The sequence below is a fragment of the Dunckerocampus dactyliophorus genome, chromosome 3 (genome assembly GCF_027744805.1).
Source record: "Dunckerocampus dactyliophorus isolate RoL2022-P2 chromosome 3, RoL_Ddac_1.1, whole genome shotgun sequence".
NCBI classification, from domain to species: Eukaryota; Metazoa; Chordata; class Actinopteri; order Syngnathiformes; family Syngnathidae; genus Dunckerocampus; species Dunckerocampus dactyliophorus.
The window spans coordinates 656,648-684,216 of record NC_072821.1 but is presented as its reverse complement, the minus strand read 5'-3'; the positions used below and the strand labels follow the sequence as shown (position 1 = coordinate 684,216).

The 27,569-nt window shown below is 45.1% G+C and overlaps 1 protein-coding gene, 1 long non-coding RNA gene and 2 other non-coding genes across 8 annotated transcripts; 3 read left to right on the top strand and 1 right to left on the bottom strand.

Moving 5' to 3' along the window:
• Window positions 1–88: 88 nt before the first annotated feature.
• On the bottom strand, window positions 89–26,679 carry LOC129178109 (myocyte-specific enhancer factor 2A-like). Of its 5 annotated transcripts, none has more exons than XM_054769937.1 (10): window positions 26,576–26,679; window positions 16,911–17,069; window positions 14,341–14,544; window positions 12,715–12,849; window positions 12,050–12,233; window positions 11,902–11,955; window positions 11,304–11,440; window positions 7,328–7,439; window positions 5,558–5,657; window positions 89–2,066 (listed from the first exon to the last, which is right to left on the bottom strand). In XM_054769937.1, exons 2-10 carry the CDS (start codon window positions 16,962–16,964, stop codon window positions 1,781–1,783), a joined length of 1,266 nt encoding a protein of 421 aa, XP_054625912.1. In that variant the 5' UTR covers window positions 16,965–17,069; window positions 26,576–26,679; the 3' UTR covers window positions 89–1,780. The 5 variants fall into 5 exon arrangements, with proteins under 5 accessions (XP_054625912.1, XP_054625913.1, XP_054625914.1 ...); XM_054769938.1 differs by lacking the exon at window positions 26,576–26,679 and adding an exon at window positions 17,860–17,948; XM_054769939.1 differs by lacking the exon at window positions 11,902–11,955.
• Window positions 2,842–6,286, top strand: LOC129178111 (uncharacterized). Its single transcript, XR_008569750.1, has 5 exons — window positions 2,842–3,047; window positions 3,506–3,554; window positions 4,581–4,608; window positions 4,843–4,873; window positions 5,220–6,286. It is a non-coding gene; the product is annotated as an uncharacterized LOC129178111 (long non-coding RNA).
• LOC129179179 (small nucleolar RNA SNORA16B/SNORA16A family) lies at window positions 3,308–3,445 on the top strand. The gene has a single exon (XR_008569916.1). It is a non-coding gene; the product is annotated as a small nucleolar RNA SNORA16B/SNORA16A family (small nucleolar RNA).
• Window positions 4,642–4,773, top strand: LOC129179173 (small nucleolar RNA SNORA44). The gene has a single exon (XR_008569911.1). It is a non-coding gene; the product is annotated as a small nucleolar RNA SNORA44 (small nucleolar RNA).
• Window positions 26,680–27,569: the final 890 nt, after the last annotated feature.

Below are 27,569 nucleotides of genomic sequence, written 5' to 3'. Positions count from 1 at the left end.
TATCCCGTTTCCGCTTGTTTTCACCCTAGCTTTACGCATGTTTGTTTACTGTAATCACAGCAGTAATCACATATTTTAATCTCGTTCTCGTCTAAATACTTTCAAGAGGAGATCAAGTACGCCGTTGAGTAATCAAATAGCATTTGAACGTAGCTAGGTTTACGCTCGTTATCTGGGGACGTCATATACACGCCGTTACTTTCTAAACACCAACAACCTCCATTCTTTTTTATACTGCGTGTCCTCTTTAGGGTCAGTGGCGCCAGGAAGGAGGATGTGTCGCAGGATTTGTGAGTCTGACGTGCTAACCACGAGGCCACCGTGAGTGCGTGATGTTCATCAAAGCCAGCCAACAATCTTCAAATTGATTATGCTCATCAAACGGCCCTTGTGAGGACCACGAGCGGTTGCCTTCCACAAAAAACAAGCACTTTTGTGGATTTTGTCGTTTCAAAGTAGCGTTGCAGTCAATCAACGACAAGAAGTGTTCACGCCGCTTCTCCAGGATGCGCGTGGGTAGGTTTCCTCAAGCGCTCTCATCGCGAGAAGGAAGCCACAGCGAAGAAGGTGATGACAAACAACCAAAGTAAATGCGTTCCACGAGACAAGACAAGAATGCACCGTACACTCACTGGGCACTTTATTAGGTACACCTGCACCAATAAACCCAGGGGTCCCCAAAGTGTGTGGCTTGGGGGCCATTTTTGCTGACCAGTGTTTTCCATACATTCATTTATTAGTGGCGTCTCGCCACAAATATTTTATTTACATTCTAGAAATGACAATTACAATTACTTAATAGTCATATTTTTGTATGTAATAAATGTGTATTTACTCATAGAAAATGCTTAAGTATTAAATAACATTAAAAATGAATACAAACTAAATGATTGCAATGTCAGGAGACATTGACTGTGAGTGCGTAACCTGGATGGGAGGGCAAAATGAGCAGGAAAGTGTCCATGTCGACATTGTAACGACTGGAATCTGTTGAGAAATGTAGAAGTAATGCCTTTGATCTAATTAGATCAAAGGCATTCAGTCATGTGGATAATAGCACAAATGTCCTGAATTTTCCCCCCAAAACTCCGCCACAAAACAATTAGATCAAAGGCATTCAGCATTCTGGAAAAATAGACAAAAGGGAGGGACAGACAGACACTTGTGGGACGTTCCTCGTCGTCGACTCAAAGGTAAATATGTCGGGAAAACTGGGAATTTTTGTGTTGTGGAAAATAGCACGAATGTCGGGAAAAGTGTTAGTTTGAAGCCCTGGATGTGTGGAATGGTTTGAATGGGTTGAAAAATGAAGGAGGAGTTAGAAGACAAAAAAAGTCGGAACAATAGTAATCATAAATTGATGAAAAATGGCAGAGAATTATTTAAGTGTGAAAGCATTGGTATGCAAATGGAGACAGGTACTCTCTGCAGTTGAGTAGAAGTGCAGGGTGTTTGTATGGGCAGCGCTTGGTTGGATCACATTAGACTGTGCAGGCGTGAAAAGAAGACATAAGATCCATATATGGTCATACGTATATATTAAAGATACTCTATACAAGACTTATTTTGCATCTTCTTGAGTGTTAAAAAAAAGAATAATAAAAGAAAAGATAATAAAAGGCGGAACAACCTGACTATTGCTTTCGTCCACCCTGAGAAGACGACCAGGAAGTGCGCGCATTGACCTTTCACCTGATCTCCTGATTGTACTGCAATTGGACCCGCGTGACCTTTGCGCCGTGACAACGTGAAGAAAAGCTCAGTAAAATCTGCACAGGGTCTAAGTGACCCAACTGTCTTCGCGCATCCGCTTGGCCGTCGGACTCTCGCCGCCCTCCTGAGGGAGACCCGAGGCCAGAGACAGGAAGTCCAGCCTCCTCGGCGGCGCCACGCACTCGCTGGCACCCTCGTGTGGGCTGTGATCGGGGGAGCGGCCCGAGGATGAAGCGGAGAGAGGGTGAGGTTGGGCGGAGTATCCCGACTGGGCCAGGTGGTCCCGGGGAGGGGAGGGGGGCTCGGCCTTGATGCTGATGCTGTGGTTGGCGCTGATGGACAGGCTGGATGGGCTGCAAACAAGGAGGGGCGGGGGGCGGAGACAGGAGGATTACGCCATCTAGTGGCCACAGTATGCGCTCACAACAACGTCGGCTGCAGAACATGAACCTTCTTCCTCGTGCTATTTAGTGAGAAAGTGTGTCCTAGCGTTTGACTCGTACTACCGTATATACGCAAACAGATTTACATTTATAAAGTACACAAAAACTTGAATTACTTTCGTTTGTGTATTAACTTGAATTGTTGCTAATTCTTTCGTATTATTATGAATTCATCATTTCAGCTATGTAACTTTTTAAGAATGATCTATTTTTACAGCTAAAATACATCCTAAATTCACTCCTGGATTTTGTGTAGATCATTTTCCAAGTTTTCCCACTAAATGCTGATGTCATGAAAAGGAAATCAAAAGGAAAACAAACCATTTTAATTAGAATAGGTGCAATTTCATATAATGTATAATATATATATATATATATATATATTTTAAAAACGAATTGCCCGACTTTAAGGGGCATTTTCTTTCAATGCATTCATGTATTTTTTCCTTACATGTTTTTACTTTAATATCACAAGCATTTGTGATATTTTTGCCTCGTGTATTCTGGTGATGGTGTTTGTGTGTACACGACGTATTACGTAATGTTTTTGGGTTTTTTTTAGTAACAGTCCAAATAATGCGGCCATTCACAAACGCTCGTGGAAATACAATTCCCATCATGCACCGGGGACGAGTGCGGGCCAATCAGAAGCTAGCATATGACGTCACTTTCATCTATAAAGACACAGGCTAAGCCTTCTATCGCTCTCTTCTGCCATTGACGCTCCTCTGGGGAAGTTAGCGTTCTGCGAGCAAATACAATGATCTGTTTCAGACCAGCACCCTTTCACATTAAGATGTGCATCAAATTATTCAACTTTGCAGTTTTTTAGGACATGTCCTAGTTAAAGTACGCTGATGTGCTGGAGCGGATGACGTAATACGATGGCAAGTACGTTTGTTAATGTTGTTAATTCCAGGCTAATGTTGCCAGCCATGTTTTCCAACAGTAAATATTGGGAAAAAAACAAGAAATGCAGTCTTAACGTAATCCGCAAGCCCATTGCAGGCCTTTGCTAAAGCTAATGCTATGCTAAAGGCCCGATACAATGGAGTTAGCCACAGACCACGTGGCCACTGACTCCCGACTGCTAACGTTTTGAAGCATTTTAAAAGTAGTGATTAAATATGAATGTTGAGCTTTTAGTTTGATCGGGCTCCTATCGAAGCCGTTCCTGCTGTTGTGTCGCAGTGAATGGTCAAAGGGAAGCCGAGATTAAAGCTTCCACCGACGGTCGCTGTTCAGGTTAAAAGTAGCTGATCCAGCAACATTTTTGGGGAAGGACATTGGCACTTAAAGCTCATTTCTTTCACATCACTTACAAACGTTTGAATGTGTCTCGTCAGCAGGTGTTTGCTCTTGAACATGGATGTGAATCGAGCACGTGCCACTGCAGAGGTAAGTGTTATTTATGGGATGAATACAGTGGAACCTCTACCAGGTTTTTAACCCCTTGGATCAAACTGTGCTAGCTTTGTTATGAAGCCCTACTGTACGGAGCAGCCTGGACACAAGTCGTGTGAGGACTGCATGGCTCACCTGTATGCTGCTTTCCTGTTCTATGCACAATCACAAATTGTGTATCACAAATACACCTTGCAGCCAATGTTGGGTTATTTACCTGTAGCGGTTTCACTGTACACTAGGTCCCCAACTTACGAACACAATTGGTTCCAGACAACCGTTCTTAGGTCGACATGTTCTTAAGTAGGGGAAAATGTAGTATTACCAATGATATAGGTACTACATGTACGTGTGTATATATATATATATATACAGTATATGCGTATGTATGTAAATATGAGTTTGGATGCAGTAGTAATATTAAACCAGGATAATTAATGAAAAAAACAATAATAAAAGTGATATAATAATACGTAATGATAAATGTTATTTACCTTTTGAAGAGGAGTGGTCGAGCATACGTCGTCGTAATGGAGTTAGAGGTATTGATATTGAATAAAAGGACAAATGGTCGTCAGACTCTTCTAAAAGAGGTAGTGTTCTATGGGTGGTGTAGAATTAAGCAGGCCTATTAACTCTTCATAAACTTTAATCACACGCTCTGTCCGGGTTGTACGATTTAGCTTTATCTCCCCAGTGTCTAACTCTTCCTCTGTTGACCCCATTAGCAGTGTCAGTGTCCTCTACTGGTCAAGCATGTACAGTAGCAGTATAAATACTGATTGAGTGACTACAAGGCAAAATAAAATATAGACCAGTCGGTTTGTGTTCGTTTCCGCGAATGTTCGCTAGTCGGGTGTTTGTAAGTTGGGGGCCTAGTGGATTTTGCACGGCTGTGATGACAAACTTGCCCTCACTGACTCAATGCTTGATTGACTTTTATTGGCTGAGCCATGTTGCGGTTGAATCACGTGACATGACCGTAAGAACGTCTTAATAATTGTCTTTTCCTGCCTGCAGGAGCAGCCGCTCGATGGCCGCAGCCCAGGTAATTCTTCGTCAGATCAAAGTACAGGAATTCCAGCATGCTGATCCTAAGGACAAGGCTTGTCGTAGCTGATGTTCTCCAATAGCATGCTAGAAAAAAACGGGGCAGACTTTGACTGTCCTGACGTGTTTGTGGCAGCGACAGCCACTCAGCTGTCCCACAGATGTCGTCCTACGCTAAAAGTGCACCACCCAGACATGAGTTTTATTCTAAAAGCTTGTTTTTCTTGTCCAGGTGGTCACATGAGGCGATCTTGGTTGTGACGGTGAGTGAACACAAGTTTTACGTCAACTGTGATCTGTGATGATCCCCAAAATGGCCAAAAGATTGACTGTTGGATGACAATGCGGATATGGGACTGAGATCATGTCTATACTGCTTTAACCCTTAGAGGCCAGGCGAGGATTTAGCACTTCTACCTTTTTTTTTTTTTTTTTCTTCTCCCCATGTGCTACACTGCTGATGGAGATGTCAGAACTTAATATGAAGATGTCATGTTTGCTTTCAAAGCGTACACGATCAATAAACATGACAAACATTGATCGCAAATCTTGTTCTGGAGATTTTCACCATGATGTTGCAGACCTTTTTTTTTTTGTGTGTTATTTTAGGTGTCGGTCTAGTCCAGAAGCCTCCCTAAGACACTCTAGAGGGAGCATGTCTCCCACCTCACGGTGCAACTGGAAGAGGTGGCCGGGCACCAGGAAATCTGGTCTTCACTACTGAGACTGTCTTGCGTTGTGTAAAAGATCATTAAAGAATTCTTTGAACATTAAACAGTTTGTTACAGTAATATTACTGACACCAGGTGCAGGACGTTACCCAGCTGCCTGTCTTTGGTGGTTGACTTCAGCCTCTTTATTTTGATGAGGTGACTGTCCTGAACTGGTGCTTTCCAGTAAATGTTTGCGTCTCCAAACATGAGTTTCAGAAGTCATGAGTGTCTTACCCCAGTGATGCCATGTGTTCCTGCCAAGTAGCCATGGTGCTTGAAGATGCCCCAGCAGGGGAGGAGAAATCTGACAGCTCAGAACTGCTTGGCTGGTAGTCTGATGACACATTGTAGGCTGTTAAAACCTGCTTGAACCCTCACAGCCTGTCTTGACATGTATGACGACTAACAGCGCCGTTTGTCCCCGTTTTAAAACATTTGGAAGGGGAAAAGAGTAAACAAGTGTTCATGAGCAGCTTGTAATGTCCCCTTTTGGCCACATGGTGGCTGTAATGAAACACCACGTCGTACAAGTAGAGACACCTAAGAAACCATGGTGCCCCTCAAGGCAGCTGTTTTTACCAGGTTTAGTAATTTGTGGATCATTAGGTGCTGCTCTAACCGCTGGTTGTTTATCCTAGGGAACATCAATAAATTATCAATAGTTTGTTTAAAAAAAGTCATATTGTAAATACACCATGAATTGATCTGTAACCATGTCACATGATTAGACCTACCCGCCCATTTTTTTCCAACTGGATCTTTCATTGGATTAGGGACCTGACTCAGAGGTTGGTTCCAAAAGCCAAACAATATATTTGGTCATGTTGTGTAATAAAGTATATTCAGAAATACTTTGCTTGCATTATCTGTAATACTTTGAAGAGCTATTTTCATAACCATTCAATGCCACAAATTCATGTTTGGAACAAAAGCTTATACAAAAAAGGATCGGTACTGGATCTGACTATAAAAAAATAAAGACTATAAATGTGGATCGAGACACCCCTACTAGTTCTGTCCGTTATACACGTGTATCGGGTGCACGCGCTTTTTCAGCACGCACGTTACCGTGCTATAAAACACATAGCATGACATGTAAAGCCGTGTATACTGTGTGTAAATATTCATATAGGATATCTTGCAGCAGAATAATATGAGAAACACCACTTCCATCATCTTACACAAAACATACATTCAGCAAACCCTGCAGAAAGATGGTTTTCTGTTCACAGATCATGACTTCCATGTGTTGGAGTACATTTGAGAAGGGCTGCTCTTTCACGAGTACTCGAGTAACACTTAAGCAGAGTAACTTCCTCTACTTGAATACAGTGTTCTAGTACTCTTTCTGTTGCAGTATACTCAGTACAATTCACACATAGTTGAATTATGAGTGTTTTCAATCAAAAGTGAGGGTTATTGTCTTTGTTAGGCCTGATAACACATTTTGCAGGTCGATAATTGTACTGTAAATTATTGTCAAACGATAACGTCGACTTTTTAGACCTTTTTTTCATTAAGTGTCATGTCACCTTTGAACCACTAGATGGTACTCGAGTATACCTGTGCCAGTATAGACTCACCCCGTCACTGGGTTATATTGCAGTACCTTCCCCCAGGCAATGCCTGCTGTCTCTCAAACGTTTCTAACAAGTGTTGGCTTCTTTTGCAATGTAGCCAGCGACACCGTGAACGCGCACCATGTACGTGCAGTCTCCTTTTAGTTTTACTCCGCTGATCAAATTCCTCAGTAAGTGTCCACTGCCGGGACGAAGGCTCTGCTGCACATCCACACTGGAGCTGTGGCAATCGCTTTTGTGCCTTCATTCATATTGGCGTTTGCTTGCTAACTTGCTAAGTGCTAGCACTCTGTATCTGCTCACTAGTAGCCCTGCCTCCACGTAGGCGGACAAAGAGGCTGAATAGCTGACCGGAGGTTCACTCTCTCCGTTCATTCCGCTACTGAACCGATGTGTACAGTAATATGAGTCCAGTATACATTACCATTGTTGTAGGCAGAGTTGATGCTGCTGTAGAAGTTGTGCTGGGTCAGGCTGGGCGTGGCCATGGAGACCACCGGCGTGCTCAGAGGCTGACTGGACGGACGATGCTCACTCTGAAAGCACATCAAGTCATAACATGTCTAATATAGTGAAAAATAAGTTGAGCTGTCACAGTTAACGCGTTAACCAAAGTTTCCTTTAACAGCACTACTTTTTTTTAACGTGCACACGTCTCGTCTGGCCCTCAGCCCACACCGTAGTTCGAGGAAACGTGGCAGTGACTGCGGAGCCACAAGTGGGAACAAATATTGAGCGGAAATGGAGAAAGAAAAGGGTATTTGGACGAGTAAATTTAGCTTCAAAGCCCTGGCAGATGGCTCTCGCAACAAGAACAAAAGTATTTGTACCCACGGTCGCTGTGACTTGAGTTGTCATGAGCTGCATCACCTGTCAGAGAGACACCAGAAGCTGCTGGAGCACTGCTGATGTTTTTTATTGTCATTTGCACAGTAGTACCTCGGCAGACATACCAGTGTCCCAACAAGCGAGCCGTCTCTCCGATGATTTTTTGCTTTGAACTGCAAGCTAAAATTTGAGTTACGAGCTCCTATTTAATGGCAGGCACAGCCAAGGACATCTTTTTGGGGGCTTGTGTCAGTGTGACCGTGGCTGATGAGAATGAATGTTAGTAGCATTTTCAACACATCAGTGAAACAAACGGACATGATAGCCATCGACTTGATCTCATTTATTAGGTATTGACTAAAACTAAGACAGGAACGACATCAAATGAATATAGAGCCACCCTCCACCAACAAGTAGAAGCCTGGAGGCGCACCGCACAAATAAGCACATTAGCTCCCAATAAGGTCATCAAAACGTACCTTCATGCATTCCCACATATAGCAGCATTTGGGAGCAAACATGAGGTGAAAGAAAAAGGGTAAGAATCCAGTATAGTAGTCTATCTGTGCAGAGAACCCTCCCATTGAGTTCTGCATCCTTATTCGCTAAGGGAGAACCCTCCCATTGAGTTCTGCATCCTTATTGGCTAAGGGAGAACCCTCCAATTGTGTTCTGCATCCTTATTGGCTAAGGGAGAACCCTCCCATTGTGTTCTGCGTCCTTATTGGCTGTAGACCACTGTCAATCAATCTCCTTTCGTGCCAAACTGCCGTGTTTCCTGTTGTCTGATTGCTAGCAAACAGTCTGCGGAGACTCTTAACGCCGTTTGTTTGCACATTTTCTCCCCGACAAAACCCACAATGTCGATGAAACGTTCTGCACCCAAAAGGCAGAAGAAGATGCTAACCATCTCACAAAAAGTTGGACTTGTGGACACGCTGAAGGAAGGCAGAGGATACGCGGCTGGAGGGCGCCATGACGGAATAAATGAATTTTCGACAGCAACGATATGTTTTAACAAGGATCCAAAAATTCTACAGAGGAGCCGCGTCAGGACGATGTTCATGCCTGTCTGAGAAGTGTAGGGTGGGTGGTGGGGGTACAGCCATTCCATTCCATTCCATTTTCCTCCGCTTATCCGGGTCCGGGTCGCGGGGGCAGCAGTCTCAGTAGGGAAGCCCAGACTTCCCGGTCCCCGACCACCTCCTCCAGCTCCACCGGGAGGACACCGAGGCGTTCCCAGGCCAGCTGTGAGACATAATCCCTCCAGCGTGTCCTAGGTCTTCCCCGGGGCCTTCTCCCGGCTGGGCATGCCCGAAACACCTCACCAGGGAGGCGTCCGGGAGGCATCCGGACTAGATGCCCGAGCCACCTCAGCTGGCTCCTCTCGATGTGAAGGAGCAGCGGCTCTACTCTGAGCTCCTCTCGGATAACCGAGCTCCTCACCCCGTCTCTTAGGGTGAGTCCCGCTACCCTACGAAGAAAACTCATTTCAGCCGCTTGTATCCGCGATCTCGTTCTTTCGGTCATGACCCAAAGCTCATGACCATAGGTGAGGGTGGGAACATAGATCGAACGGTAAATTGAGAGCTTTGCCTTCCGGCTCAGCTCTCTCTTCACCACGACGGTCCGGTACAGCGACCGCATTACTGCAGACGCTGCGCCGATCCGCCTATCGACCTCATGCTCCAACCTTCCCTCACTCGTGAACAAGACCCCGAGATACTTGAACTCCTCCACCTGGGGCAGGACCTCATTCCCAACCCGGAGGGAGCAATCCACCCTTTTCCGACTGAGAACCATGGCCTCGGATTTGGAGGTGCTGAGTCTCATCCCAGAAGCTTCACACTCAGATGCAAACCGTCCCAGTAAACGCTGCAGGTCACAGCTCGATGAGGCCATCAGGACCACATCGTCTGCAAATAGCAGAGATGAGATCCTAGTGCCCCCGAACTGGACTCCCTCGACACCTTGGCTGCGCCTAGAAATTCTGTCCATGAAAATTATGAACAGAATCGGTGACAAAGGGCAGCCTTGGCGGAGGCCAACGTTCACCGGAAACAGGCTTGACTTACTACTGGCAATGCGAACCAGGCTCCTGCTCCGGTTGTACAAGGACTGAATGGCACGTAGTAGCGCACCACCAATCCCATACTCCCGGAGCACCCCCCACAGGACACCGCGAGGGACACGGTCGAATGCCTTTTCCAGGTCCACAAAGCACATGTAGACCGGTTGGGCAAACTCCCAAGTACCCTCCAGGACCCTTGCAAGGGTGTAGAGCTGGTCCAGTGTTCCGCGACCAGGACGAAAACCACATTGCACCTCCTGTAGCCGAGGTTCGATTAACGGTCGTACCCTTCTCTCCAGCACCCTGGAATAGACTTTCCCAGGGAGGCTGAGGAGTGTGATCCCCCTAAAGTTGGAACACACCCTCCGGTCACCCTTCTTGAAAAGGGGGACCACCACCCCAGTCTGCCAATCCAGAGGTACTGTTCCCGACTTCCACGCAATGCTGAAGAGACGTGTCAGCCAAGACAGTCCCGCAACATCCAAAGCCTTGAGGAATTCAGGGCGAAACTCGTCCACCCCCGGAGCTTTGCCACTGGGGAGCATTTTGACTACCCCAGATACCTCAGCCACGGTGATGGAACTGTCCGCGTTCGTATCCTCAGTCTCTGCTTCCTCTAGGGAAGGTATGTCAGTGGGATTGAGAAGGGCCTCAAAGTATTCCTTCCACCGCCCAACTATATCCTCAGTCGAGGTCAGCAGGCTCCCCACTGTAAACAGTGTGGACCGGGCACTGCTTCCCCTTTCTGAGGCGCCGGACGGTTTGCCAGAACCTCTTCGAGGCCGACCGAAAGTCGTGTTCCATGGCCTCACCGAACTCCTCCCACACCCGAGTTTTTGCCTCGACCACCGCCGAAGCCGCGTGCCGCTTGGCCTGCCGGTACCCGTCAGCTGCTTCAGGAGTCCCACAAGCCATCCATGCTCGATAGGACTCCTTCTTCAGCTTGACGGCAGCCCTGACCTCTGGTGTCCACCATCGGGTTCGGGGCTTGCCGCCACGACTGGCACCGACCACCTTGCGGCCGCAGCTCCGATCGGCTGCCTCAGCAATGGAGGCACGGAATAGGTACAGCCTTAAAACATATATAACATATATAACAACTGTAAACAAATACAGTTGGCTACTTCGCGGATTTCACTTATTGTGGGCTATTTTGGGAACCTATCCTCCACAATAAACTGAGAGCTGTGCTGTTCCTTCCAGCCACACGGTGACAAAAGTGATGTACTGCTTCAGCTTTGATGGAAACCAAACGTGACGCAGATTCCACAACAGGAAGCAGAAGCTTGCGTCTGTTTGGTTGCGTTGCGGGGACCCCACCCTGGATGAGGTCATCTCTTGTGGAGCACACAGCAGCCCACAACATGGCCCGTGGAGAAACAAAGCAACGCCACTTTGTCATCCGTTTATTTCTTGCATGGAACTGTCAAGTCTCGCCTGCTTTGTTGGTACCCTTTCTTGCCACGTGTGGCAGCAGTGAGATGCTGAGACGCACACGTACCAGCGTCGCCATCCCGCCTTTGGACGAGGGGATGACCACTCTCAGGTCAGAGTTCCGAGGCGTAGGGGATTTGTCGGGTGGAAGTGTCTTTCCCAGACCGCTGCTAGCGCCCCCTGGTGTGTCCACACAGCCGTTGACTGACAGGACACAGAGAAGACAAAAGGTCACATGCACATTAGGTCTCTCCAGTGGAGGATGCAGCTATTCATTATAGAGGAGATCACACTGAATCATTGATCTTCCAGCCTCCTGGAAGGGAGAGGACGGGACGGAAGCTGCTTTCTATACTCAACTAACGCAAACAACCATACTGGCTGCATGTTTGATCACGTGACCCTTCTCCTGGAAAGTAATCAACCATTTCTGCAATATGATGACATCATGGCACTCGTGAGGCTGCTAAGAAAAGTGCACGCACGTTGTGTTCATCCACTGATTCTCGCTGAGCTGAGCTCTCGTGTCAGGAACATAGTTTTGCAAGGGGAGTGTAACCTCTAAAACTGTTTTTGTTGTTGTTTGTGAGCGTGAGGGGCTCTGCAAAGACTGGGCTTGGTCGTATCCTTAGCTAGCATGGGCAAGGCTGCAAAGACAAACATACCAGCTGGTCCTGGTCCATTGTGAAAGCTGACATCAGACGAGCCCTGCAGCTCACCTGAGGACAGCAACAACTACGTCTTATATTCTTCTACCATTATTTCATATGGTAACACACACACGCACACACACGCACACACACACACACACACCTGTGCTGGGAGGTCTGTCAGGTGACTTCATGTTCCTGTGCAGGTGTGCGTGCTGAGAGGCCAGCATCCTTCCGTCCGCAGTGATAGCCTGAGAGGCGCCACCTCCTCCTCCTGCGGGGGCGGGGCTGTAAGCCATGTTGCCGGGCGCCACCTGCATGAAGTTGTACTGCGGGACGCCTGTGGACTACAGCCAGGGGACATCAACATAGGATGTGGAATGGGAAGAAAGTTAATACGATGTGGTGGATGAGGACCCCCTCTAAGTAGCTTGTGCTTTTACTAAGCAAAAATAAGTCAATACAAAATAAGTAAGTGTGAAAATAAATGAGGCAGTAAGTAACAAAGCACATATGTAAATAAGTAAGTAAAAAATAAGCAAGTGAAAAAATAAGTCAATAAGTAAATACGCAAGTATGTAAACAAGGAAGTGCATAAAAAATAAGTAATCACATAAAAAAAGAAGTAAATATGCAAATAAGTGACTTAATAACTAGTAAAGTATGTAAGTAAAACGAAGCTAGCATCAAGTGAGTAAAAAGCTACAAACGAATAAGTCAGTCATACTGTATGTAAGTAAACACTGGAAGTAGCTCGTAATACTGTATGTAAGTAAACACTGGAAGAAGGAACTCAGGTGGATGACATCAGCACTGCATGAGACTCACCATCTTGTGACTCCTCATCATGTGATCAAACTCCTCGTTGATCTTTTTATATTTGGCCTCGGCGTTGGGTGTCAGGGCGTAGGCGGCGTCTGCGTCTGGGCTGTCGCAGCCTCGGTGCTCCTTCTTGCTCAGCGCCTGAAGAGGAGGCACGCGTCACAACAGCATCGGCGTCGTCACGATGAGCGCTTAGTGCAGAACGGGTTCAGTGGTGGCGTCACACGATGCAAACGCCTGACTGTTGTACGCTTGTCCGAAGACGGAGCAAACGTGTGACGTCGGACAAGATGGCGGTGTCTCACTGTGGCGCACGTCCGTACTTCCACTTGAATAAGTGCGGTAAAAAGCAGTACGCCGTCAGTACACGTTGCACACATGGTGAGTGTACTACAGTATACTGCAGTAATTGAAGAGTACTGACGCTAATATTCCATTTCAGACACAGCATATGTATTTCTGCTGCACATGATATCATACAATATCATATGACGTCGATATTACAGTGACTCAGCATTAATGTTCATGTGAGGGGAAAAGACGACCCATGAGTGCATCAGGCATAAACTCTGCTCGACCTCTGAACTTCCTCTATTTTCATGCACGTGGGAGTTTAAGACACGGCAGGATGAGACGTCACGACTGTTGCTGTTAGAAGGCTGATATCTTTATGCTTCGCTGCTAATGTTGTCTCCCGCTAGCCTGGCGAGCAGGTTGATCTTCCATTCGTATTACTTGAGATGTGTCCAATACGTGAGTGTATCGTTTGTGCAGGTCTGTGTGAAAGACAGATGAATCAGCCATGTGAATAGTTGTCGTCACTCCATCCTGGGCGGTGACACGTGATGATGCAGCAGTGATATTAATCACAGCTCATCACTTCCAGCATCTCATTGCTCCACACTGGCGTGAGCGAGCGCATCCTCATGTGACAAACAGATGTGTCTGTTTGCGCCACCCAACGACCGGCACTCGATGCTGGCGGCAGTCAAATGTCACGGCTGAGTGTTTGTAAATGTTTCCGTCCGACATGTAAACCACGTCCGGGCGTCACGCTAGCGGCGTGTCGCACAAAGAAGTGAAACATGCAAGCAAATGAAGGCCAGCGCTGTTGACTCAGGTGCTTTCCTCGTGGTTGACACGCTTTCGTGCTGGGCTCACACGCCACAACATTAGGAACACCTGCACAGCCAAGACAACAGCTACAAGGTGAAAAAAGTCTTACATTATTTACATACAGTAAATACAACAACATTAAATTAGGTTACACGAAACGTCTATGAGAGCCAAGACGAGAGCTGCAGCAACAAGGTGAAAAAAAAGTATTAGACTATTTACATACAATTTACAATAAAAATACAAATAAAAATAAAATAAAATATAAATGAGGATGTTCGCGCCCCAGTCCTGGGGTACGCTTGTTTTGTTTTTTGTCGGTCATGGCTGTGACACCACAAACTGCCTGGCAAATTGGTTCACTTCTTTTCCACACTTGCATGACCGCTGTTGTTATTTAAAAGCTTCTATGATGGCCACAGTTTGACACTGGAACGGATCACTTCTATTGACATTGTTCCAGAGGAGCGACGGTGGACCCACCTGAGCCACAGAGAAGAGCGTGCATTCACTCACCTCCACGATGTCAGAGTTGGTTCTGCTCTCGTGCGGCTCATTGTACTCGGTGTACTTGAGCAGGACCTTGTCCATGTCGGTGCTGGCGTACTGGAAAAGCTTGTTGGAGCTGTTGAAGATGATGAGGGCGATCTCGCAGTCGCACAGCACGCTCAGCTCGTACGCCTTCTTCATCAGCCCGAACTTCCTCTTCATGAAGGTCACCTAGACAACGCACCTTAGTTAGTTTGTGCCAGATAAGAACACCAACACGTACTGTGGGAGCAGCACCTTAAAAACCAGAAGGACACAAAAGGAGAAGGCAAAGGTGCTAAAATTAGGCTCAGCCCGCCTCCCTCCCCAGTGGCAGCGTCTACTCAGCCAAGACAAACCATGATGGGACCTAACCACCACCACATCCCTCGCTGCAGCGCCTCGGCCTTCCTGCCCAGCAGACTGAAATACGTCTGACAAACAGCATCGACGTTATCATTTATTTTTATGTCATTTATGGTTTGTCAGACAAATTCAACTGACTACACCTCCAACGAGGTCTTTATATACACCCCTGCTATGCCGCCATTCCCCTAAATGCTCCAGCTAACGCCTCGTCCCTCGTCGTCCCTCGTCGTCCCTCGCTCCCTCACTCTATCACCGTTTTTAAAAGAACTGATGGCTGTTTGGTGGTGGACTACTGTAGGCCGACTGTTCAAAATAATACGCATATTTAAGACTGTTCTACCCAATATTTCTTACCCAAATAAAGCATTGTCAAACATAAAATGGCTAAATGCACTAAAAGACAAACACAGTAGAAGCCTTGAAGACCACCACTTGTGACTGTAGTATTGTACATTGGCCACTAGGTGGCAGTAATTGTTCGGCAAGACCAGATGTCAACAACAATGACAACACGTGTTACTGGAGCTGCCATAGGCCACAACAAGCTAAAACTCAACTCTGAACCGCCGACGTCACTTCCTGTCCGCTATGGATTCTGCTCCCCTACAAGGTAAACTGTCTTAAAAGGCTTATTTTCCCTGAGTATGTCTGCTATGTTGGCTAATAGGAATGTAAAGGGCACTCATGTCTACAGTAGGTGCCTCTGCTGATGTTAAAAAAACCTATTTAGAAGATTGTAGACAGGTTTTCTAGGTGTTATTTTCCCTGAGTATGTCTACTGTATTGGCTAATAGGAATGTAAAGGGGACTACAGGGGTGTTATTTCATGTCTAGGTGCCGCTACCAATGTTAAAAAAAAAACTATTTAGAAGATTGTAGACAGGTTTTCTAGGTCATAACTACAAAAATATTCCGGAACCAATTACCAGCGATGAACCAGCGATGAACGAGGGATTACTGTACCCTATATTTGCCACTAAGGGGTGACAAATTATAATAGCAGCTGTGGCTGTAGGCAGCCTCCTAACGTACATTCTCAATGAACTTGACAAGATGGCATTAGCTGCATTTGAAGTATCTGAAGTGGTCACCATCCAGCAGCGTTATCTGGCTCTGCATGCGCTTGAAAATGTTGCTACTCACCTTGCTGTACTGTTGTGTACACCTTATCAGCACTACTCATGCCGACTGAGCAGTTTGCTCCTGTTGTGCGACATGATTGTTCATGACCACAGAGAGCTACCTTTTGCTTTCCCCTTTCTCATGCACTCCCAATCATTATTAAAGCTAGCATGTGTTTGTTTGTTGTTAGCAGGACAAGTTCCTGAACATTCCCTTACATTTTTTTATGAACAGGGCACACTTTGGTGCAGGTCCAGTTGAAAGTGCGGCTCCGGGGCCGATCAAGAGGGAGCCTTGTCATCTTTGGGATGAATTCATGGTAACACAGGAAGTGAACAAAAACGATCACGGGTGCAGGATCAAATCAACTTCTTTTCAAACATGACTTGTGCAGGTGTTGTGCTTGAATGGAACTCTTAAGCACGTTGGAAAGAAAACCACAAGGGAAGACTTTTACTACTGATGCACTTGACAGATAAGGTCCCAGAAAAGGGAAGAAGTTGGACGCACGGCGTCCTCCAGTCATGGCGACATCTAAAAATGCTCGGGTTCCAGACGAGCAAACATTAAGCACAAACACATATTTATTTTCCAGCCGCGTGGCTATTTACAGCGCCGCCACCTTCCTCCCAGACAGGCTGCTGTTTGTTGCGCTGATATATTTAGCTAGCGTCGCAGCAAGTGGGATTCCAGCGGTCCCGCGGCGCGGCCTCGCGAGGAGGTGGCCGAGGGAGAAAGAAGGCGCTGTCTGTCCCGCCCTGCAAATGACAGGGTGCCGTCCGGACCCAGCTAACCTCAAATTACCGGCCTCGCCACCGCCGCTGACCGCCGGCGCACTGGATGGTGAGAAATGTTGGGAGCCCACAGAAGGTTCCTTGAGGGATTCCTTTGCAGAATCATTTCCAACATGCACAACTTTGCATGTCGCTGCATGAAAGAGTCATCTACATCCAGCGGCGCCTTCGGCTGCCATACGTCAACATGTTCATCACCGTCAAGACCCTAAATCAAAACAACTACACGTCCGGCACAGGACGTCCGCACTAGCTGATGTGGAACACGCTGACCTGCCGGTTCCTCTCATCCACGATGCGCGTGATCTGGATCTTCTTCCTCCCCATCTCCCGAAACGAGCTTTGCACGAGCGACGACAGGTGGAAGAAGAATCAGCGTGGGTCCAGGTGGTTCCGAGCAGAGGAGGCGGTCCTTAACATGTGGTCGCAAACCTGGCGAAGACAAACGACACACATTACAGCAAACCTTCTCCAGCAAGGGGCGCGTGCAGAAAGAAAATGAAGGATGCGGGGGCCATTTTGTTGCATTGAAGATGCTAAACGCAAGCCAATGAAGGTCTGTACATGCTAAGCTAGCTCCCAAAGCAAACTGATGTACTATCTAAACACACATTCCATTCATCTTACTATTAAGGAACACCTTTTGGTGCAACCTGGACACATCATCAGTCATGTGCTGGGGGTCACGGGCTCTTACATGAGACACCCTCACCCGTGTGACCCAGCTGGGGGTGACCCAGGTAGTGCACTACACCACGCAGCCCCACCCCTCAACCAGAGCCACCGTGAAGCCTTTCCAGCAGCTTCCATCATGTTTTTCATGGCCCTTCTTGCCTGTGCGGCCCCCAGATTCCTAGGAGTCCCAGGACTCGATATAGAGACCGGTCTGCAAGGCCACAGCATACTTGAATTATTTATGTTAAATATGTGCCGAGGGCCAACAAAAAACAGCTGTGTGCCTAAAATGGCCCCCGGCCTGCACCTTGGACACCCCAGCCTTATTAGTGGTGCTATGTGAGCAAATGCAGCCACAGAAAGAAGCCGTTTTCAAAGCGAGGCGGCTTCCCCGAGTAGGTACCACAAGATTCCAGGGAGCAGCTTGATAAAAATAAAGAACAAGGGTATTCTGTTCTACGAGGGGAAGCTCTCGGTGTCACTCGGTGAAAGGCCCTGAAGTGGGGGTTCCAGAGGGTCAATAACCAAACAACACTCTTGAATGCACCTGAAGTTTGTTTTTAGGATCCATAGATCTGTTGTGTATTGGCTGGGAAACCAAGGAACATCTCACAAAACACCTTCCTTGGCTAAACAACTTCCAAACAGTTTGCAGTCCACCAGCCAGCGCCCCCAACAGCAGGCCACTGTAAATGAAAGGGTGGCGTCAGAAAGGGGATCCCGGGTAAAAACGGAGCCAAACAAATCATGTGAGAGATTGGCGGCGGCCGAAAGACAAGCACATTTTAAAATACGATTACACAACTCGGCACGCAGTTTAGGGCGTCGACATCAGCGCGCATGGAGCGTTTAAGGTTCAAAAACATGGCCGCCACGGACCAAAACACCCTTGCTCACTGCCGACTGCCCACACCGTCACTAATTGACCCCCCCAACATCATTTTCCAAAAATGTAATTTAATTCTTTGTTTCTCAAATTGTCTTTAAATAAAAAATAACATTTTTCTTTAATATTTCAACTCTATGCGACTAAAATGGGATCATTTATTCTTGTCCAATTGCAACTTATTTCTCATTAGAATGACTCTTTTTTTGACTTTATTCTCATAAAATTTCTGCTGTTTTTTCCATTTCTGCTGTTGCTTTTTTAAAAATGTAATTTTACTAATAGTTCAACTTTCTTTTTTGTTCCTGTAGTATTATGACTGCTCCTGTAGTAGAACCTTTTCTCCTGACCATCATGTTCCAAACATGACAGCTTTGTCTGTTTCATGTAGTATTGCATCATAGTATGCTATGCTACTAGTATGACAGCATATTACTTTATTCTCCTGACTTTTCTCACAACTTTTTTCTCATGAGATGACATTTTTTTTCTCTTATACTTTGACTTGACTCTTGTAAAATTATTGCCAAGTTTTAAATGATATTAAATGTTATGTTGTATTAGAACGTGCCGTTTCCGGGATACAGGATTCAAATGTTAATAAATGAAATATTTCCATAGGAAACCTGTTTAAGACTTTCTAAATATGGTTTGTAACATTATTAGAGCCCCATAGACACACAATAACACCCCTATAGTCACATTTACATTCCTATTATTCGTTGTTTACAACGCATTGCTCAGCTCTTATGAGATGGCTGCTAGCTAGCAAGCTAGTGATCTAACAAGCAAGCCAGCTAACCAGTTAGCCTCAAATTTATTTCTTCTCTACTTAAGAAGCCAACAATGTACCACTTTCACACAGAATGGGAGAACTTTTTTTCACTTTATCATGTGGGACATACCATGGCTGACTTCATGCCGTGTTAAGGTAACACAACGTAAGGCAATGTCTCATCAATGTTTGGTGTCATTGCTGCCACCTAGTGACCACAATACGACATATCGCTTGCATTCCCACGTTTTGACTAATAATAAGACCATAGTCTACCATGAAACAGCCATCACTTATTCATTCATTCATTCATTTCTCAAAAAGCGGGATATAGCGAGGGAGCAAAGCGAACCACAACATTGTGAGGGACGACAGTATACGACTACAGCCGAACCTCAGTTAGTGTCCGCCCCGGTTAGCATGTTTTTTAAGTTAACACCACAAGTTTGCCTCAGTTTGCATGGATTCTCCGGACAAACATCTTGTCGTGGTACTAATACACGCTGTAAGTTTTTCATCACAAAACATCCTTCCTTGTTAGCATCCTATTAGCTAGCTAAACAAAATGGCAACCGAAAACGGAAGTTACGTCACCTGTCTGTGATGTCATCAACAAAGCACGTTTTTATCGTTTTACGCACAGAAAACAATTGCAATCGCATATAAAAGAGGAACGAAAGGGAGACATCAACATTGAAGGTTACGTTTACCTTCACTGAAGACGTGACCATTCAAAGACGCGATGTGGCAGCAAGATCAACCACCACCACCTTCCTGTTTCCACTCACGTCCACAGCCACGTCTTAGGTGAAGGTAAAAGTAACCTTAATGTCTGTTTATCCCTTTCCTTCATCATTTCTATGCCTTTCCAACCGTTTTCTGCATGTGAAACTACAAACACGTGTTTTGCTTTGTGGAACATATGAATTGGATCTACATGATTTCTTATGGGGAACTTTGACCCGGTTAACGTCTGTATTGGTTAGAGTCGGACCTTCTGGAAGGAATTAATGAAGCCAACCAAAAAAATAAACTCCAACTGCATGCAGTACAAATGTACAAATATGTTTAGCAAGAAATATTAAGTGTCTTTTTACTAAATGGACAAAATACATTTTAAAAAGTGTCTTTTTGGCGTTTGCAGGCCACATAAAACAACATGACGGGTGGAATCTGGCCCCTGGACCTTGAGTTTGACAACCGTGATGCAACGGACAAAGATGAAAGCAGTGTGCCGCCACCATTGAGCCGAGATAAGCTGGAGCTGTTTTGTTCCCTCGCCGCCCCCAACATGAATGAAGCCTTACACATGAAGCAGGCCGTAAGGCGTACCTTTGGAATGAAATGCAATCGCCTACCTGGTGAGTCCAAGTCCTCAGCGATCATTAGCCAGCATCAACATTCCCTCAGCGTCTGTCCTCCTCCTCAGCCTCACTGCCCTCATCTCACAACATCTGGGAGGAGGCAGACAGAGGCGAGGCCGGCCTTCATCCTGTCCCTCCCCACCCCCGTGCAGAACCTGTTGCATTTCTAACGGATGGAGCAAAGTAACACGCAGAGTGCATCAAATACTTTGCTACTTGACCATAATCCCTTCTCTGTCTTCTTCTCTTGTCAATAGCTAACAAACACCAAGCACCACAACACCATAATGGAAGCGCTTCCACGGCATCCAACACACACGGGACGCTCCCCACTCACTTGTTGCTGGTCGCCAGGGTTTATGTGTTTAGCAATCTCCTTGATGGCACATATGGGGTGTTTTCAAATGTTCTAAGAGGGAAGCAATGCAGTCTTTCATGTTATTTGTACATGTCCAAAGGGTCTAAGCCTTCCCCAGTAAGAAGACCTGCAGCTCAACATTTGTATTGTGGTAGAACACGGACTTCTTATGGAAGTAGAAAAGCTAACGTGCAATTCTGTCTTCATTTCTTCTGCGGGTGACGGCGAAGGTGAGGTGTGTGTGACAAATCTGATGATGGACCAAACACAGCTTGGAGCGATCATAACGTATCTGCAAAAGAAAGTTGGGACCCCCGAGGAAATCCATGAGGACTTGGTACAGACACTTGCCGAGGACTCCTATGAAAAAGTGGGCTGCTGAGTTCAGGCGAAGCAGGGTAAGCACACAAGACGACCCCCGGTCTAGTTGTCCACCAACCTCAACCGCTGATGGACAGGCTGAGGAACCTCCATCGGGAGTTTTTTTTCCCTAAGTGAGGAAACTGTCTGTGCTGGTTGTTGGTGTTCATGCGCTCATCTTGTTGGTTCTGTTTAAAACCCAAATATTCCCACACTGTGACTGTGGCATTCGCCACTTTTGTGCCGCCATTCATGTTAGCATAAGCTGGCTCACGAAGCTAACTGCTGCTAGGGTAGTAGCTAGTAGCAAGTAGCCCCGCCTCCACAAAGAGGCTGAACGAGAGGACAGGAGGGTTCACTCTCTCCGTTCATTCCACTGTAGAAGCAAAGCACACAGACACATGCAGAGTGAAGCCTCTTGTCATCCAGCCTGGGTGGCACAGAAGAAACATGCACATGTCCATTTATCAAGGTTTTTTTAATTCTTCTACTTATCGATTAGGGTAACAGGCCTTGTCAATAATATCGATTATGGACAATAACTTGTAGGTCAATTACCGTCCAGCAAAATGTGTTATGGCGACAGGCCTACCAAGGACCCCTGAGGACATGTTCACTGTGAGGGGTTGCCACTGCCAGCATTCAGACAATGATGGCTCACCTTCTATGGTGCTACCCGAGCTGACCCATGAACAAAGACAGCCTCAGCACCACTAATTAGCTAATGACACCTTCTTCTCCTTCAGCCCACTGCAGCGTCATCGCCCTGCGTCTCAACACGAGCGGGTCGTCTTCAGCGCAAAGTAATCGGCCACTCTTTCATCCCTCCTCCTCCTTAACGACCGTGTCTAATTGACTTGACCCCCCCACAACCTGTGCTTCACCCTGAGGCACCACCAGGAGGCCTTCGGCTGCTGCTTCTCCACATGGGACAGTGCAAAGAAAGATGACCACATGCTCGTGCAGTAACAAGTGCATTGATACGACACAGCAGCAACACAACCAATGTTGTAATCAGGACAAGGAGCAGACTGCTCAGTCAGCGTTGATGGCGCTGATGAGCTGCACAGCACGGCAAGTAACACACCAACAGCTCAGTAGCAACATTTTAAAGCGCATGCAGAGCTAGACATCGCTGCTGGATGCTGACCACTCATGCGTACTTCAAATGCGGATAATGCCATCTTGTGGAGCTCATAAAAAACTACATCAGGAGGTTGACTACAGCCACAGCTGTTAATGCCGATGTTTTTGTTGTTGTTTTTTTACGTGGTGCTAAACAGAGACCCGGGCGGTTATTAGCATTTTTTTCAGCAACTATGGGAGACTCAACGGTTAACTGAATAGAGGCGTTAAATGGAGAATTGTAACAAAGTGCGCCTCAGCACGTCGTATGTCGTAAGCGTCCAATCAGATGGAGTAGACAGAGTCTACTCACAGCCACTAGGGGGCACATTTGCATGGCATATTGCCTTCATGCCAGGCGTGTCCAAAGTGCAGCCTGCTGGGGGCCATTTGCAGCCCGTGGCACAAGGTAGAAATAAAATGAAACAAAAATTGGGAAAAATAGAGCAAAAATGCAGACAAAAAGCTGAAATGTTGATATTAATAATGAATAAAAACGTGTAACTGTTTCAATGCAGTATTATCATTGTGATCACTATCATAGTTCATCATTTCATGACTGCTATTATGTGTGATTGTCATTGACAGCGTTATCATTGTGGTTGTTGATATTGTTTTGTCCTTGTGTCCTTGTTCGTCTTTATAGTTGTCACAGACATTTATTTGCTGATGTCGTTCTGTATGTTTCTGTTGTTCTGTTCTTGTTGTCACAATTGTTGTTGTTGCTGCTGTTGTCCTTGTCTCTTTTTTTTTGTCCCCCTCTCATCCCCGCACCCCCCCGTTTCCTTTTCTCTTCTTCTCTGTCCCCTCCTGCTACGGTCTGGTCGCTCCAAATTTGCTTAATAACAAGCATCAAAGTCAAATAAATTCTGTATAACAGGGGAAGTGTATATCACACTTCTCCCTGGCAGAGTAAATCTGTTGAGCACTTGAGGGCATTTAGATGTACAATTCTATCTGCTTTAAAGGCTGGACAGGACAGGGGAAAATAAATAAATAAATACAAAATAAAAATAATGAATAAAAACACAAAGCTTTGTCCTGAAATATATTTTTACCAAAAATATACAAAGAAAATGTTTCCAATAAATTTGAAATTTTCACAAATAAGATTTTAGCAAAAAATGTGATTTTTCTTTAAATAAAAAATATGAAAAAAGTCATTTATTTCATGAATTACGGAGATAGATAACAAAGATAACGAAATGAAGAGAATGAAATAATACAAATAAATATCTTCATTCAACAGAAAGGGAGGGATCCAACACGCTGGCATCCAGCGGCATAGCTCAATACGAGACGCAACGCTGCCGCCACACGCCCACCGCTTTTTATGACCGGCTTTCATGAAGGCCTTTATCAGCATACGCCGATCACCTGTTTTTGACATCCGATACTGATCGATCGGAGCATCCCTACTTGACAGTCCTAGAAAACACACATTCAAATTATTCTTTTTTTGTCCAAATTTTTTTGTTTTTAATGTACAAAAAAATTACAACATTTGTACCGCAAAAAATTTATTTATTTTTTCAAATTTTACAATTTTTACAAAACATGTACAAATATTAAAGTGGCCCCCAGTGGCATCTTTTGATTTTTCAGGATCCGACTCTCGGTGGAAAAAGTTTGGACACCCTTGGTCCAGCACGTCCTTGATGAGCAGCCCAGACCGTCTTCCCAGGATGCTCTCATCTGCCACCTACGACTTACTTCAAATCCCCCAAAAATCACTTCTATTTTCCGCGTTTGGCCTTAATTGGCGGCGATGTCACTCAACACGACTTTTGAGGGGGCCACGGAGATGAAATAAACGCTCAACGCGTCACAAATACCTCTTGACGTGTTTTTGCTCCACTCTGCCTTGTGAAGTCTTCACAGCATCGTTCCATGACGACCACTTTGGCGCTGCAGTGTCAACCACCATTTTCCTGTCTTAGTGCTGGGATGCTGACGTTATTTACGATGATGATTATTATTATGATGAAGTTGTGTTTTCCGACTAAGCTGTACAACATGTCACCTCCACACACAACAACATCTAAAAGGTGTCACTTGCACATTATTAGCAGTACAAACGCAGAGTCATCAGCAAAATGATGAACGTGCTCGACGCGCTTTATGACCTTTGACTCCGCCCACTTCAAAGTACCTCGGATCGTCTGCGGTTTTATCTTACATCAATCTTACATCATTTGAAATGAACGGGCTTCTTGCGCTTCACATGAAACATCCATGCCGAGTAAAAGTTGAAAGCAATTCTTTGACCTCATCCTCCTGAAATATGTTGCATTTTTTACTTAAAAGATTTGAGATCAGTAATATGAATAAGAAAAATATGTTGAGGTGTAAAAACAGAATGAAACTTCAATGATCACATGTAGATATATGATTTTCTAAATAGATGTGTGATATTTTCAATCATTTGAGTGACAGATGTCCTTTTCAACATTGATTTTGCAAAAACAATTGAAGAAAATTGGCTCTGAAAAAGAACTTTTAATGTTTTGAAACGAGGATTTCCTTTTTTTTTACAAATTATATTATATTTATAATTCTATTTAAGTATATTTGAGATGTACAAATAAAACTAAAAATAAATACTAATAAACACATAAATAAATAAAACAACATTAAATACTGAAATATTACAAATGATGTGGATCCATATTGACATAAATAATACAACAATACTCCCTGAAGATGACTGGTAGAAAATTAAAGCTGAAAAGGAAATGTTAGTTAAATAGAAATTAATCATAATATTTTTTAATTATTAATAACAATTGATATTTAAAAAATAATAATAACGTTGTTCGAAAAAAGAGAGCCGTGCGTCCCCCCCGCCCCCACGCCTTCTCCCTTCCTCTGCCCCATCTTTTCATATGCTAAATGTTGTAAAATGATAACACAGATTTGCTAACATTTATGTGTTCATTCTGCGCTCTCAGCAAAGTCGAAGCTTCCTTTTCATTCTTTAGATGAGAAGCTGAGAGCAGCGCCCTCGGGCTCCTGCATGAAATCCACCATTAACCACACACACACACACACACACACACACACACACACACACACACACACACACACAGGACAAGTAGAGTTGAGTGCAAATCTCCCCTCCTGCGTCTTGTCCATCCTGCAGGGTCTTATCACTCATTATCATATGTTTAGCCTGTGATGACACTTGCATGACAATATTGTGCCGAAATGCATCCAGGACAGCACTTTGGGGGTTCTGCTGTGTCGTGTGTACAGCACCGGTGTCCATACCTTTTCCGGTGAGGGCCGCACAGAAAAAAAACTGAAGGCTGCAGGAGCCACTTTGATACATTCGACTCTTAGAGGAGTCTTTGCAGGCGCAGCGTGTCAGTCGCGAACGAATCGACTCTAAGAGCTGGCTGTTTGAATTAAAGACAGGAGCCGGTTCGCGTCATCGGGAGCGAAGTGGGGGCCTTTTCATGTTTTCCTCGTCTTTTTGTGGGTTAAAGGTGAACGTCATCGGTCAAGGTGTGTGGCGGCGTCTCTGTGTCCACACTGAGCAGGGAGGGGCGGGGTTAAACACGCTGTGGTGCTCTTAGAGCCCATTAGTTGGTGAGAAATTTGCATGAAGAGATTTGACCTATTCTGACCTAATTTGTCTATTTGTTCTTGTATTTTATAATATAACATTATATTAAAATATATTTTTGTAGCTGTTCATTAAGGTTTAAGTAAATACATTTAATTAATAAACATTTGATATCATGTATTCATTTTAAACAATATACATAATGTGTTAATAAAATAAATTAAAGACAACAACAACAAAAATCACTCAAAAGAGACCGCTCTTTTTCGTGAGCCGAACCAAAAGCACCGGCTCTCTAGAAAGAGCCGACATTTCCAGCATGATCGGTGAACGTGCAGACTCCAAACTGCCTACAGAGCTTCCATTATTGGGAATTGAGATAAATCATTGATAATCTTACTGAGAAACATAAGAGGTTATGTTTCACTGATGGTTCCCATCTTTCATGAAACGTGTTTTCAGTGAGCTTTGAGGAACATCATCACGAGGACGCATCCTTCGCTGTAGGTGCCATTGTTATGCTAACAGCGGCTAGCGGCTAGCTAGCGTCACGGCGGCGCTCTTAAATCTTGAAAGTGTCACCAAGAAAAAAGAACAAAGTCGTGTTCGGTTAAGACAACACAAGTTCCTTCACGGAGCGTCTCAAAGTCAAAATCAAAGACCAAACGTCTTAAGAAGGACCCTGAAAATGTCACCGTTGGGAACCTTTCATGTTCAATTTACAGTCGCTGCAGTTCTTCCACACAAACGGACGACAAACTTGTTATTGAAATATACGCATTTGTTCTACTTCCTCATCAGCAATGAAAACAACAAACTTGACTCACCCTCGTCCACCCTGGATGATGAAGACAAGAAGCAAGAAAGTCACTCCGCTCGCAGGTCACATCCTCCCCCGCCTCAGGAAGCTGACACTCGGACTACAAGCCACGCCCACCCGGCTGACACCTCCTGTTGCTCCACACGATAACTACTAGTGATGGCCGATACCACTGATTTCCTTTCCTACCCGACGTCCAGGATGGTATTGGCGATACCGATCCGATACCAACACTTCAGCACATTCTCCAACTGTAAAAAAAAAAAAAGAGGACAAAATCATAGAAAATTAGAAAATTAGAAAATTCTATTTTAAACAATAAAAAAGACAATAAGTAAAATAATAAAACCATTAAAATAAAAGATGAATTATTAAGAAGTACTGTAAGAATGAAAACTTTATTCACAATTGACACGTTTACGTCATTGTTTCAACAGACAAACACGACCTCAAACGACTCAAGTATCAAAAGTATCGATATTTTGATTTGAGAATAGCGCATGAGGAGCTGGTATCGGAAGTGAGAAAGTTACTGCACTTTTTTTGAATTTCGGCCAAACACACACGTCTTTCTCTCTTCTGTGCGTTCTAAAGATATAAAAACAGGTAAAAAGAGACAGCTAATGAATGCACGTAATAGGACACACCGATCCCGCCTATGAAAACACCCCCAAAAAGCTCCAACTAGGTTTAGTGGTTTTCCATCCATGCTGTGAGCGTGTAGTACTAGGTACATTCACCATAACATGGAATACTTTACACTACGCCAGTAATGTAGTTCTTGGGCGTAACAATGTAAATAAGAATAATAATAACAATGTGGTCAATATGCAGATCACATGATGGAAATGGAGCCTTGTTGGCGGAATAGGTGCGTCCCATTACGTGCATTCCTAGCTGCCTCTGTTTTTTTTTAACTGTTTTTGGTTCAAATTAGGGCCTAGTGGTTAGCATGTTGGCCACACAGTCAGGAGATGTGGAAGACCTGGGTTCAAATCTCC